The 12,564-nt window shown below is 24.5% G+C and overlaps 1 protein-coding gene across 1 annotated transcript; it reads left to right on the top strand.

Moving 5' to 3' along the window:
- The first annotated feature begins 10,873 nt into the window (after positions 1 to 10,873).
- LOC124940403 (auxin-responsive protein SAUR71-like) lies at positions 10,874 to 11,478 on the top strand. The gene has a single exon (XM_047480918.1). It carries the CDS (start codon positions 10,932 to 10,934, stop codon positions 11,319 to 11,321), a length of 390 nt encoding a protein of 129 aa, XP_047336874.1. The 5' UTR covers positions 10,874 to 10,931; the 3' UTR covers positions 11,322 to 11,478.
- The last annotated feature ends 1,086 nt before the right edge of the window (positions 11,479 to 12,564 follow it).

Here is a 12,564-nt window from a genome sequence, read left to right as displayed (position 1 = left end):
ATTTTATTTTCTTAGGAATCATTTTTGTCCCTTAAATCATCTTAGTTAAATTAATTATTTAAATATATATATACATATAATTATTTTAAATACATTATTAGTTTGCTTCATTATTTAAACTCGTTGATGTATTATAATTTATAATAATTTCTTATGAAACATCTTTTTTTATATTTTTGGAATAACATAATTAATTTAACATGTTTGTAGTTTATACTATATTAATATAATATGGCTTCTTAACTACTCTAGCCTAATGATCACAACCATATAATAAATATTATGTGAATTCTAATTAAACTGCAATTAGGATCTATCTAAATATGTATGACTAAATCTATATGAGGTAAGTCTTAATTTATAAACTAAATATTTTATATTCAATTTTTATTAAAAATATTCTAATTAAAAAGTTGGAAGGTTGGAATTTTAGTCGCAAATTAAACCCAAAATTCAAATATATATATATATATATATATATATATATATATATATATATATATATATATATATATATATATATATTCTTAAAAAGTATTCCGTACTAAATAAATCAAGGATGACAAGTTGGTCTTCAATATTGTGGTCCAGGCTCAATTTGGACTTAAATATAAAAAAAAAGGGGGCATAATCATAATGCTCTTAAAGATAAACTAATAATTATACTAAATTTATACAAAGGATAAGAAATAGAATATTACAAACCATCCTTTGTATTAAATTTCTATGAAATCATATTTTAAAAGTGAATTTAAATCACATCAAATCTAAATTTCATATATAAAAAGAAAAATTAAAAACATTTATAAATAAAATTGACAGAAGGTGAATATAGGGACAAACTGATTAAAAGTCAAAAAAATATTAAATGGCAATTATTTTTCTTAGTACGTGATTGTGAATATAACGACTTTTTTAGATTTCTTTTTACGTCAGAAAGAAACTAATGTCACTATTATATTTGTTACTATTTTTTCTCATGTTAATAATTATTAATGTGATTTCTCTTGTTTAATTCATCGTATGCATTTATTTAACTAGGTTACTAAATTATCTTTTAAAAGAAGTCATGTTATATATATATAGAAGGTAATATGTGAAAAATGAACATAATCAAAAGTTTTTATTTCATCTTTAAAAAGAGATAAATTTGTTAGTTATTCTTGTCTTGAAATAACAGAAAATATATATAAAATGATGTTACAAATAAATTAAATAAATACAATATTACAAGAACGAAATCACCAGATAAAATGTTGATTCGAGGCATGTGTTAGACACATTTTCCTTAAAACAGTTCCATCGTCTCCCGTTTGTGCTGGAGTTTATCGTAGATGGCTGTTTCCCAGGATACAACGAATCCAGTAGTGATTCTGCACTGAAATCACTACTCGTCGAACTTGATCAGCGTACCTGAACTATCACCGGGTTTCAACGGAAAATATCGAGCGAAGAACTCGAAGAACACTCAAAAACTAAGAAGATGGCTTTTGGAATTCTAGAGTGAGAAAAAATGAAATGATGAAGTTAGTTTTTGATTAGAAATGAGAGGTCTCATATTGTTGAAAGTTAAACCACTAAATAAAATCATCATTTGATCTAACGGTTGACATTGTTTGTCTCTTCATTACCTTAACGTTTTTCTCTTCATTATAGAGTAATTGTTTGCCAAAACAATTAAGCCATTTACAATTCAATACTAACATTACATGGTTTTCCAATTTGTTAATAATAATATAAATTATCATAACAAATAATAATAATAATAATAACAAACTCATGTAAGTTACACTACAAATTAACAACATTTTGTTAATTGGTCATCAAGGCATTTTAGATCAATTAATTTAAATTAATTGATTTAAATAATACATTTGGATCAAATTTCACCCTTTAATTCACGTTTGAATTTCATGTGAATTTGATTTGATTTTATTATCCATATTCTAATTTCCATTCATTAATGAAATTTATAGAACTAGTTTAAAAATTCCAACAATCCCCCACATTAATGGAAATTGAAAGATTAACCCGGTGAAGGTTCAACAGTTGAATTCTACATAGGATAGGTAGATGTAACCCTTTGAACCTTCCCTTGTGAAAGCATATAACTTTACTAGTTGATTAGTAGACTTGATGTCCTTGAACTATTCTGCCTTTTGTGTAAACGATTACACACTTTCACATAGAATTCTCCATGATACATGTCAAACTCTCATGGATGTGTCCATTTTGGCCATGGAACACGCGCCTGGTTCTGTGAGAGGGTCTAGAATTGAGTCGTGCAATTCTTTCAAAGCGGCCCCACTTCTCCCCCACATAGGTGATCTCTTTGTTCACAAAGAATCATTAAAAGCGATATGCTTATCCTCGTCAAAATATATATTGTTTCATTATAGGATTAATCCTCAACAATAACTTTCCAAGTCAGTACAATTAGGTTGTCCCATTGAACCTAGTTCTTGGGATCTCCAGTCTGCATAAGTTGGGTTTTCCTTCATACCAACTTATAGTAGGCTAATGTCTCAAAAGACTTCAAACTATCTCTCTATTCAATAATATGATTAGTGGATCCACAATGTTATCTTTGACTTACATAGTCAAATTTGATAACTCAATTAGAGAGTATAGTCTAATGATATTATGTCTAAGACGTGTATGTCTAGACTTGTCACTGACTCTAAGCTTGTCCAATTTTCAATTACTATCACAATAATTAGAAATTTATGTTGGTACATTCTTAGCTAACCTTGGAACATCTTCTAATAAGAAGCATAGTCATTCGTACATGCTTATCATTTAATTTTTTTATGAAAATAATATTTACTTGGCTAACTAGTAGACAAAATGTCTTTGAACTATTCTGCCTTCGTGTAAACAATTATATATTTTACATAAAAATATTTTATTTTTCGACATAAGTCAAAAATATAGATTATAACGTTTAATCTATCCATCATAAGTTTCTTAGAAGATTTCCATACGTAGATTGCACTTCTAAGTGTAAACATATTCACTTTAAGACGTAAAGTCTTTCATTTAATAATATAAATATATCATTTGATAACAACATGATATTTCGTGTAGTACAATTCAAATCCTTAATGGATTTAATCATTTTTATCGTAATTTTCAACGATAAAAATATCGTACAAAAGACACGTAATGAAATAATTTTCATTGTCTTCATGATATATATAATTGTCACATCCACTTTTTAATAAAAGTATGATCAAATTTTCATATCATTATTATAAAATTTGTTATAAGTCATATCATGACTTTATAAACTTTCTTTTTCATTTATTTCATAAAATCCTTTTGAAGACATTGATTCTTCAAAGTTTTATGAAAATAATGTCAAAATATGACACGTTTCTTGATTTCAAAATCCTCAAATCTAAAATATCGATTTGAACACCAACTCAGCAAATATAAACAAGACATTTTCTTGTTATTTTCTTTCTTTTTGTAAAGTTGCGCAACTTTATCTTTTATAGAGAACATATTTCTATAACAATAAATTATCTTTTTATTTATCATAATATAAACAATTATTTTTGTGTTATAATCAATAAAAATATTTGCCCCCACATTCGTGTTGGTACCATTTTTTAAATCACACACTTATATGATTTAAATCAATGATTTTCTAATCAAGAAATTGTCACACAATTCTTTTACAAATTTCTTTTGTTATACTTATCATACAATGAATAAGATAACTATATCATAAATATTTAATTGAATAAAATATAATATAATTTATATACAAGAGATTAGAGTGTTTATTCATATATAAATCATTCTTCACAAAATCTCTACATAAGAAATTAAAATATTTAATCAATTAAAATATTTATTTCAACACTTAATTTCTATAAAAGAAATTAGAATATTTAATCAAATAAATATTCACCATATCACATGATTTATACAAAAGAAATCATAATGTTTCAAGCATCTTTGACCGAAGTCGCTTAAACATTTATTTTCGGTTGCACGTTTGCATCCCGTAATATCGGCATGTTTGCCACATTATTCTCAAATCAAACAATATTTTGCTTGTAATTTGATTTTAAAATTATCAAATATATTATATTAAACCAAAATTAATATATCCATATATATGATATTATATATTATTCTTCTTTCATTTTAGTCACCACGATGACAAAACAAATATAATATATATATAGTCAATAATATAGAAACGTAATCAAATAAATAATATGTCATATATATTCTTAAACAAATATATATACAACTTCATTTATCATTAAAAATACCGTTAAAAAAATACATAATAATTAATTAAAATATTAATTATTACACTTAATTAGAATGTTGATCATTTATCTTTAATCGAATATAAAACTAACTAATTATAAAAATAAATATTCATGTCATCAATTATTCGTTTCTTAATTAATTATATGGCCTTTAACAATCTATAACAATTCTTTGTCAATCAAAAAACACATGATTTGTGACAAATTTTAAAATTATCTATTAAAATAAAAATAGATAGAAAATAAATCTTAATTTATATATATATATATATATATATATATATATTTCTAGATAATCATGTTTATTATGAATAACATGAATCATCATATTATTAGCTAATATGCATGATTTATATTAATAATCAATTAACACATAATCAAATATATTTCATATATTAATCGAAGCACTTACATTGCCATGTTTTGAACAATAATCCGTGAAGCGACTATGCATGTTCAAAATAAATCTGAGTAGATTGTTCTCACCGAGACAATTTTTGCGAAGACAATTTCGACTAACATAGTCATGTCTCTTTAAATGCATTATTAGAATAAGTTCTAAAACAAATAACTTATTTAATCTCATTATACGTATGACCTTCATTTTCTGTCATTATGAATCACATAATTTCTATAGTGCCCCATTTCATTTCATTTAATAATTTTTACACAAAAAATTATAATGATTTTCACATCAATGACTCAAGTCTGATTTCTATAAAGAAATCATTAACTACCTCATTAATCTCCAACATTAATAGATAGAGTCATTTTAACGAGTCTAATTTCTACCAAGAAATTATTGACTACACATTAAACTCATAATTTTTACACAAGAAATTGAAATGGTTTTAATATCAATGACTAGAGTCATTTTAACAAATCTGATTTCTATAAAGAAATCATTGACTACCCCCATTCAACTCATAATTTCTACAAAAGAAATTGTAATGGTTTCAACATAAATGATTAGTGTCATTTTATAACACATCAGATTTCTATGAAAGAAATCATTGACTCCATTCATCTAATAATTTCTATACAAGAAATTTGAATGGTTCCACCATAAATGACTAGTGTCATTTTATCACGTCCGATTTCTATAAAAGAAATCAACGTAAATGACTAATGTCATTTTATTACGTCTGATTTCTACAAAAGAAATCATCTTATCAGTTGGATTTGAACAGGGGACCTCCCTTCCGTCACATACCATTGCGTCTGAACTTTGAACCACTGCATCAATGCGCCATTTCATTGTTGTACCGCTTTTATGACATTTTGTCTTCTTTCTAGAGACAACTTATACTTCATATTTTACTATACTCTGTCAACCAATGAATATATACACATTTAAAACGATAACTTATTACCATAATAAAATGTAATATATAAAACAATGTATAAATAAAGATATGTATAAATAAAGATATCATCTCTCTTTATTTATTAAATCATCCTATCATATTCTTATTAATTATATTGCTTAATTAAAAGGAATTATATATTATAATTAATTATTTTAAAACTGAAACCATATGTTTCAATTATAATTAATTTTAACACCATAAATTTTATAAAAATTGAAAGCTAACATATTAGTACTTTCTTATTTTCATTCATTATTATTAATAATTTTAATAACCAAACAAATCTTTAAATAAGACTAGAACAAATTAAATTATTGTGTTCTAATTTATTTTATATATAACATTTGTATAATGAATATACAAATTAATGTTTCTTGAGAAAATTTTCATATCAAAATATATTATCTTATAAAACTAAGTTTTAAAAGCATAAGAACATATGTGTTAATAATCAAACATATTTATATGCAATAAAGACTTATCTTTATTTGTTGATTCCTTAAAATGAATCTTTTTCATTTTCTTTTCCGAAATGAACATCATCTCTTTCGCAACACCGCGACTCGTATTTCTGAAACATCAAAGACAAAGATTTTCGACGGTAAAAGCTACTAAATAACTTAGCACACAAAACTGTTTTAAAATTGTTAGTTATTCTTGTCTTGAAATAACAGAAAATATATATAAAATGATGTTACAAATAAATTAAATAAATACAATATTAAAGAACGAAATCACCAGATAAAATGTTGATTCGAGGCATGTGTTAGACACATTTTCCTTAAAACAGTTTCATCGTCTCCCGTTTGTGCTGGAGCTTATCGTAGATGGCTGTTTCCAAGGATACAACGAATCCATTAGTGATTCTGCACTGAAATCACTACTCGTCGAACTTGATCAGCGTACATGAACTATCACCGGGTTTCCGGGTTTCAACGGAAAATAAACCCGGGTTTCAACGGAAAATATCGAGCGAAGAACTCGAAGAACACTCAAAAACTAAGAAGATGGCTTTTGGAATTCTAGAGTGAGAAAGAATGAAATGATGAAGTTAGTTTTTGATTAGAAATTGGATGTCTCATATTGTTGAAAGTTAAACCATTAAATAAAATCAGCATTTGATCCAAAGGTTGGCATTGTTTGCCTCTTCATTACCTTAACGTTTTTCTCTTCATTATAGAGTAATTGTTTGTCAAAACAATTAAGGCATTTACAATTCAATACTAACATTACATGGTTTTCCAATTTGTTAATAATAATATAAATTATCATAACAAATAATAATAATAATAATAACAAACTCATGTAAGTTACACTACAAATTAACAACATTTTGTTAATTGGTCATCAAGACATTTTAGATCAATTAATTTAAATTAATTGATTTAAATTATACATTTGGATCAAATTTTACCCTTTAATTCACGTTTGAATTTCATGTGAATTTAATTTGATTTTATTATCCATATTCTAATTTCCATTCATTAATGGAATTTATAGAACTAGTTTAAAAATTCCAACAAAATTCTCTCAAAGTTCCAAAAATATTTATTCGTCAAGTTAGATAAGTAGATAAAATCTTACTATGTTTTAAAATAGGTTAAAGAGCTTAATTTATGTACATTTTTAAATTTGTTAATCTCATATAATTATAAATGAACAGTTATAATTTTTTTTTATTGAAGTTTATAAATAATTTAGATTTTATATTTTTATAGAAAAAAGTGAATTTAATTATATCTATTAAAAAAATGAATTCACATAGATAATTTTATAAATATTATTTCTTTTATATCATTTATTATTATTATTATTAATATATATATATATAATAAAATATAACTAATGTTATTTTCAGTTAAATTCTTAGATAAACTTTCAATCTTACTTAATGTATAATTAAACAAAGATTTTAAATTAAACTATCCAGTTTTGACTGAAATGAGATGTTCATAATATTTATTGTTTTATAAAGAAAGTTCTTAATATAAAATTAGTATAACTAATATTAAATGGGCTCCAATTAGTAAAGCCCAAAAGCAATGAGCCATGTAATGTTGGATTTTTAGTTGCAAATTAAATAGGAAATTCAAATAAATATATAATGGTCAAAATGTACTCCGTAGTCCGTACTAAATAAATCAACGATGGGTAGTTGGTCTTCAATATTGTCGGCTCAATTTGGACTTATATTTATATATATAAAAAGGGGCAAAATCATATTGCTCTTAAAGAAAAACTAATAATTATATTAAAGTTATTATTCAAAGGATAAAAAATAAAATACTACAAACCATCATTTTTATTAAATTTATAAAGATTTAATTTCTATAAAATCATATTTTAAAAGTGAATTTAAATTAGATACAATTTGAATAATTTACTAATGACACCACATCAAATCTGAATTCATATATAAAAATAAAATTTAATATTTCTAAATAAAATTGACAGAAGTGAATATACGGACAACTTGATTTAGAAGTTTCAAAAAAAATATTTAAATGGAAATTACTTTTATTAATATGTGATTGTGAATATAGATTTTTTTATGAAATTTTTGTTTATATTGAAGACTATTATATTTGTTTACATGAACTTTCTCAAACAAATTTTCAGAATGTATTTGTCGGCGATATTGGAATCAATAGTTTGATTAAGTAAATAAAATTTTACAATTTATGATTTTGTTAATTAAGTCTTTTTTTTTCATTTTTAAATTTGTTAAACTTTTTATAATTTTAAATTCACTAAAAAAAATATATTCACATAATTAATTTTGTAAATATATATATTTATTTTTTGTATCATTTGTTTATTATTGTTTATATATATAATTAATTTTATAATGTATATAAATAATAATAAAATATTATTATTTTCAATTAAATTTTTATTATTTAAGACAAACTCTCAATCTTACCTTAATTTATAATTAAAAAATATTTTAAATAAACTATCCAGTTTTGACTTTAATGAGATCTATATATATATAATGATGTTTAATTTTTAAAGTGTTCGGATTGTCGGGTCGAGAGCTGTGGTTAATTTAGATATATGTGAGAGTAAATGGATACTTTGGTCGGATTGTGGGTTGACTCGCCCATAAAAATTTTACCATAATATTTTTTTCACGGTTTTTTATATTATTATTACTCGTGCAAATGCACGGGATATATGCTAGTTTTCATAATATGTTTTATTTTTTAAATAACGTTCTTAATATAAAATTAATATAAAATTAGTATAATTAATATTAAATGAGGACCAATTAGTAAAGCCCAAAAACAATGGACCATGTGCACTGCAAAACCCAGATTCTATCGTTGGAAGATGGACTCAATTGCCAAGGTTTTAAGCCAATTTGGGCTCGCTTGAGATAATTTAAATAATTCCAAAACCAAATATTTTTTTCAGTCGTATTATTCAATTTATTAATTAAAATAAAAAAAATTATATTTAAAATATATTAAATTTTGTTTTATCATATAGTAATACCTTTTAAAATTTTACAAAAAAAAATATATATATTTTTTTTCAAAATCATTACTTTCTAAATAACTCGAATTTTTTATATAATTAATTACCAATATTCATAATAAATTAAGGGCAAAGCCACCCCAAATTTATTTATTTATTTTCTAATATAATAATATAAAATTACTTCATAATTTTTTCAATCTATTTAATATTATGAAATATTTACTTAATTTTTTATTTTGTAAGCCCATCCAATTTTTATTTTTAACTCTACCCTAATTCTGCTAATCTGTTTTTTTTTTTTTTATCAATGATTATCCAATGAAACAAATATTTTATAAAATAATTTTAATTTTTATATAGAGAGTTTTTTTAATAAAAAATAAGTTTGAAATATTTATTCTTTTAATTAGTTATATTTAACATTTTAATTATTTGTAAAGTTATTATAAAGTAGTTTTTATTGATACACGACATTAAAGGTGACAATGTTAACTTTGAATCTAATTTCTAAATAATTACAAATGAAAAAATAAATCTACATAGTCCATATATCCATGGAAAATGAAGATTTGATTAGTTTTTCTATATTCCTAACGAGAAACGGTCAAATTATAAAGGGGCCTTATATATATAATGAGGCCGGCCGGCCCATAGAAAAAGAATTGAAAGAAAACATACAAATATATATTGAACATGTTAACCAATTGATTCTTTGCCTGCATTTCATCATCAATTAATCATTTATTTATTTGAAAGTGATATAAATATAAATAAATAAAAGAAAGTGCATATTTTGATGAGTTTAGTTGTCCCGGTCCGTACGGCAAAATAGGCCGGCAATGACTCCCGTAAAACCGTAGGACAGTCCCACATCTTTCTTGATGGTCCCCAACCCTACTTGTTCTCAATACACTAAAACAACATTCATTGTTCTTTGACTAGTCTTACAAATATTTATTACAATTTTATTATTTTTATAGACACGTACCCTCAAAATACCCACTCCAATCTATTTAGATATTAGGGTTTGGTTTCATTTTAAATTAATTAATATATTATTAATCATACCAACAATCCTTTCTTAAATATCACATCTTGCATTTGCAACATCCTTATCACAACAAAGAGATTTCAAATAAAATCAAACCCGTAACATTTTAATCTTTTAAACGATATTTATCACTGGACTATTTAAGTGGAGTGAGGATCTACTGGCCCAAAGAGACTGTCCCACCTAATGTCTCAGAGATCAAAACGATGTCATTTTGATAAATTAGATAAATAAAAAATTATATATATCATATATGACATAAATTCTAAACCCTAAATCCTAAACTTTAAATCCTAACAAATTATCTATATAATATTTTATTTTAATATTTAATTTTTCTCTTTCCTCTCTCCCCTCTTTTATCTGACCACAATAGCAACAGTAGGAAAAGTATATTGGAAAACATATCCTAATTCATCTAAGTGGGTTTATAATAAATTTATTAAAATAATTAAATATATAATTAATGATGAATGAAAAGAGCAAGGCCCAATCCAATATATTTTCAACCTTGTTCTTTATGAGATTGTTTTTTAAATAATAAAATATTATTTATTAGAAAATAAAATTCAAATAAAAGAAAATAGTACATCCCAAAGTACGGAAATGCACACCTTCGGTTACTCACATATATTTATATCACACCCATTCTAACTGATCTCAACACACCATTCTATCTCTCTTTTTTCTCTCACTTCAACATCTTCTCTCTCTAAACCACCGGCGACGACGACGATGAAGAAACTTATTCGCCGTCTTTCCGCCTCCTCACAGTATTTGCTACTCCGATCCGACGGCGGCGAAGTATCCGGTTCAAAATCGCGTCGATCAAAAGTCCGATCATCTGATATAGTACCGGTAGGACATATTCCTTTATACGTCGGCGATGAGATGGAACGGTTCGTTGTAAGTGCCGATCTACTTAATCATCCTATATTCGTTATGCTTCTCAATAAATCAGCTCAAGAATACGGTTACGAACAGATTGGCGTGCTTCGTATTCCTTGTCATGTACTTGTTTTCGAGAGAATTTTGGAAGCGTTACGAATTGGTGATGAATCTCCGGTTGTTCAGGAACTTCTTAATTCACTCTCGAATGAGTTTCTTGAGTGCCGCGTATGTTGATTTCTCAGTTATATATAGATCATGGAAATAGATTAAAGCAAGAGAGATCTTAATTAGTTAATTAATTAGATTGATTTTCTCACCTTCGATTCTCTTCTCTTCTGTACATATAATATATATATATATATATAGGATTATATGAATTAGCTTTTTGTGTATCTCTGTTCTTCTTCTATCCTATGATATACATGAGTTCTTCTTCTTCTTCTATATTGATGAATCGTGTCCGTTCATTTGAATGCCAGTAAAACCTAATGAGAGGATTCATGGTCGCCGGAAAAAGACATCCGGCAGATTTCTCCGATCAGTATTTATTTTGCTGGCAGGATTTGCGGTTAATTTTCTATATTTTTATTATTAGTTTAAAACTAATTAAGGAATTAAAAATGAGTATTGAATGTGATTTAAGTAAATATATATATATATATATATAAAATAATGGAATTAATTTACCACTCTCAATAAACATTAATGTTTATTTTTTTCAAATTATCTTTAATATAATTAATAATAAATAAAATAGAAATGATAAAGATAAAAAAATAAATTAAATATTATTTATAAATTATTTAATTAATAATTAAAATATTAATATATTTATATTTTTTATTTTATTTATATATTAATACATTTTAAATTCTTTTATAAAAGAATTATTACATTTCCAAAATCATAAAAAAAATAATAATAATAATAAAAAAATAAAAAAATCATTATTGTTTTTTTTTACAATTATAAAATAATAGTAATATATATAGAAGGATTGAGCAAGGCTGTTTTAGGGTTTATTCAAATCCAATAAACATAATCATTTAATTTAATAATTAGAATATTAAAATATTTTTTATTTTATTGTTAAAGGAGCAATGAGTGGAAAGAATTTGGGAAAACCGAAAAAAATGATAAATTGTGAGAATAGAGAGAAAATTTGTTATTTTTTGAGCACGTCATGTCATTCTCTCTCAAATTTGGGTGAGAATTTGCTGTCCCAAATTAAGTTGTCCTCTCATTTATCAAAACAACATAATTTTGATAAATTAAACAAATAAAAAATTATATATATATATAAAATAAATCCTAAATCCTAAACCATAAATCCTAAATTCTAAACCTAAACTTTAAATGCTAAATTCTAAACGCTAAAAAATTATATATATGACATTTTATTTTAATATTTAATTTTATATTTTCTCTCACCACTCTTTTCTCTCCTTTCTTTTTTATGAGACAATAAGTGGTGGGA

Source organism: Impatiens glandulifera, chromosome 5 (genome assembly GCF_907164915.1).
Source record: "Impatiens glandulifera chromosome 5, dImpGla2.1, whole genome shotgun sequence".
NCBI lineage: Eukaryota > Viridiplantae > Streptophyta > Magnoliopsida > Ericales > Balsaminaceae > Impatiens > Impatiens glandulifera.
Note: the sequence above shows the minus strand (reverse complement) of the source record. Positions and strands in the feature narration are given on the sequence as shown.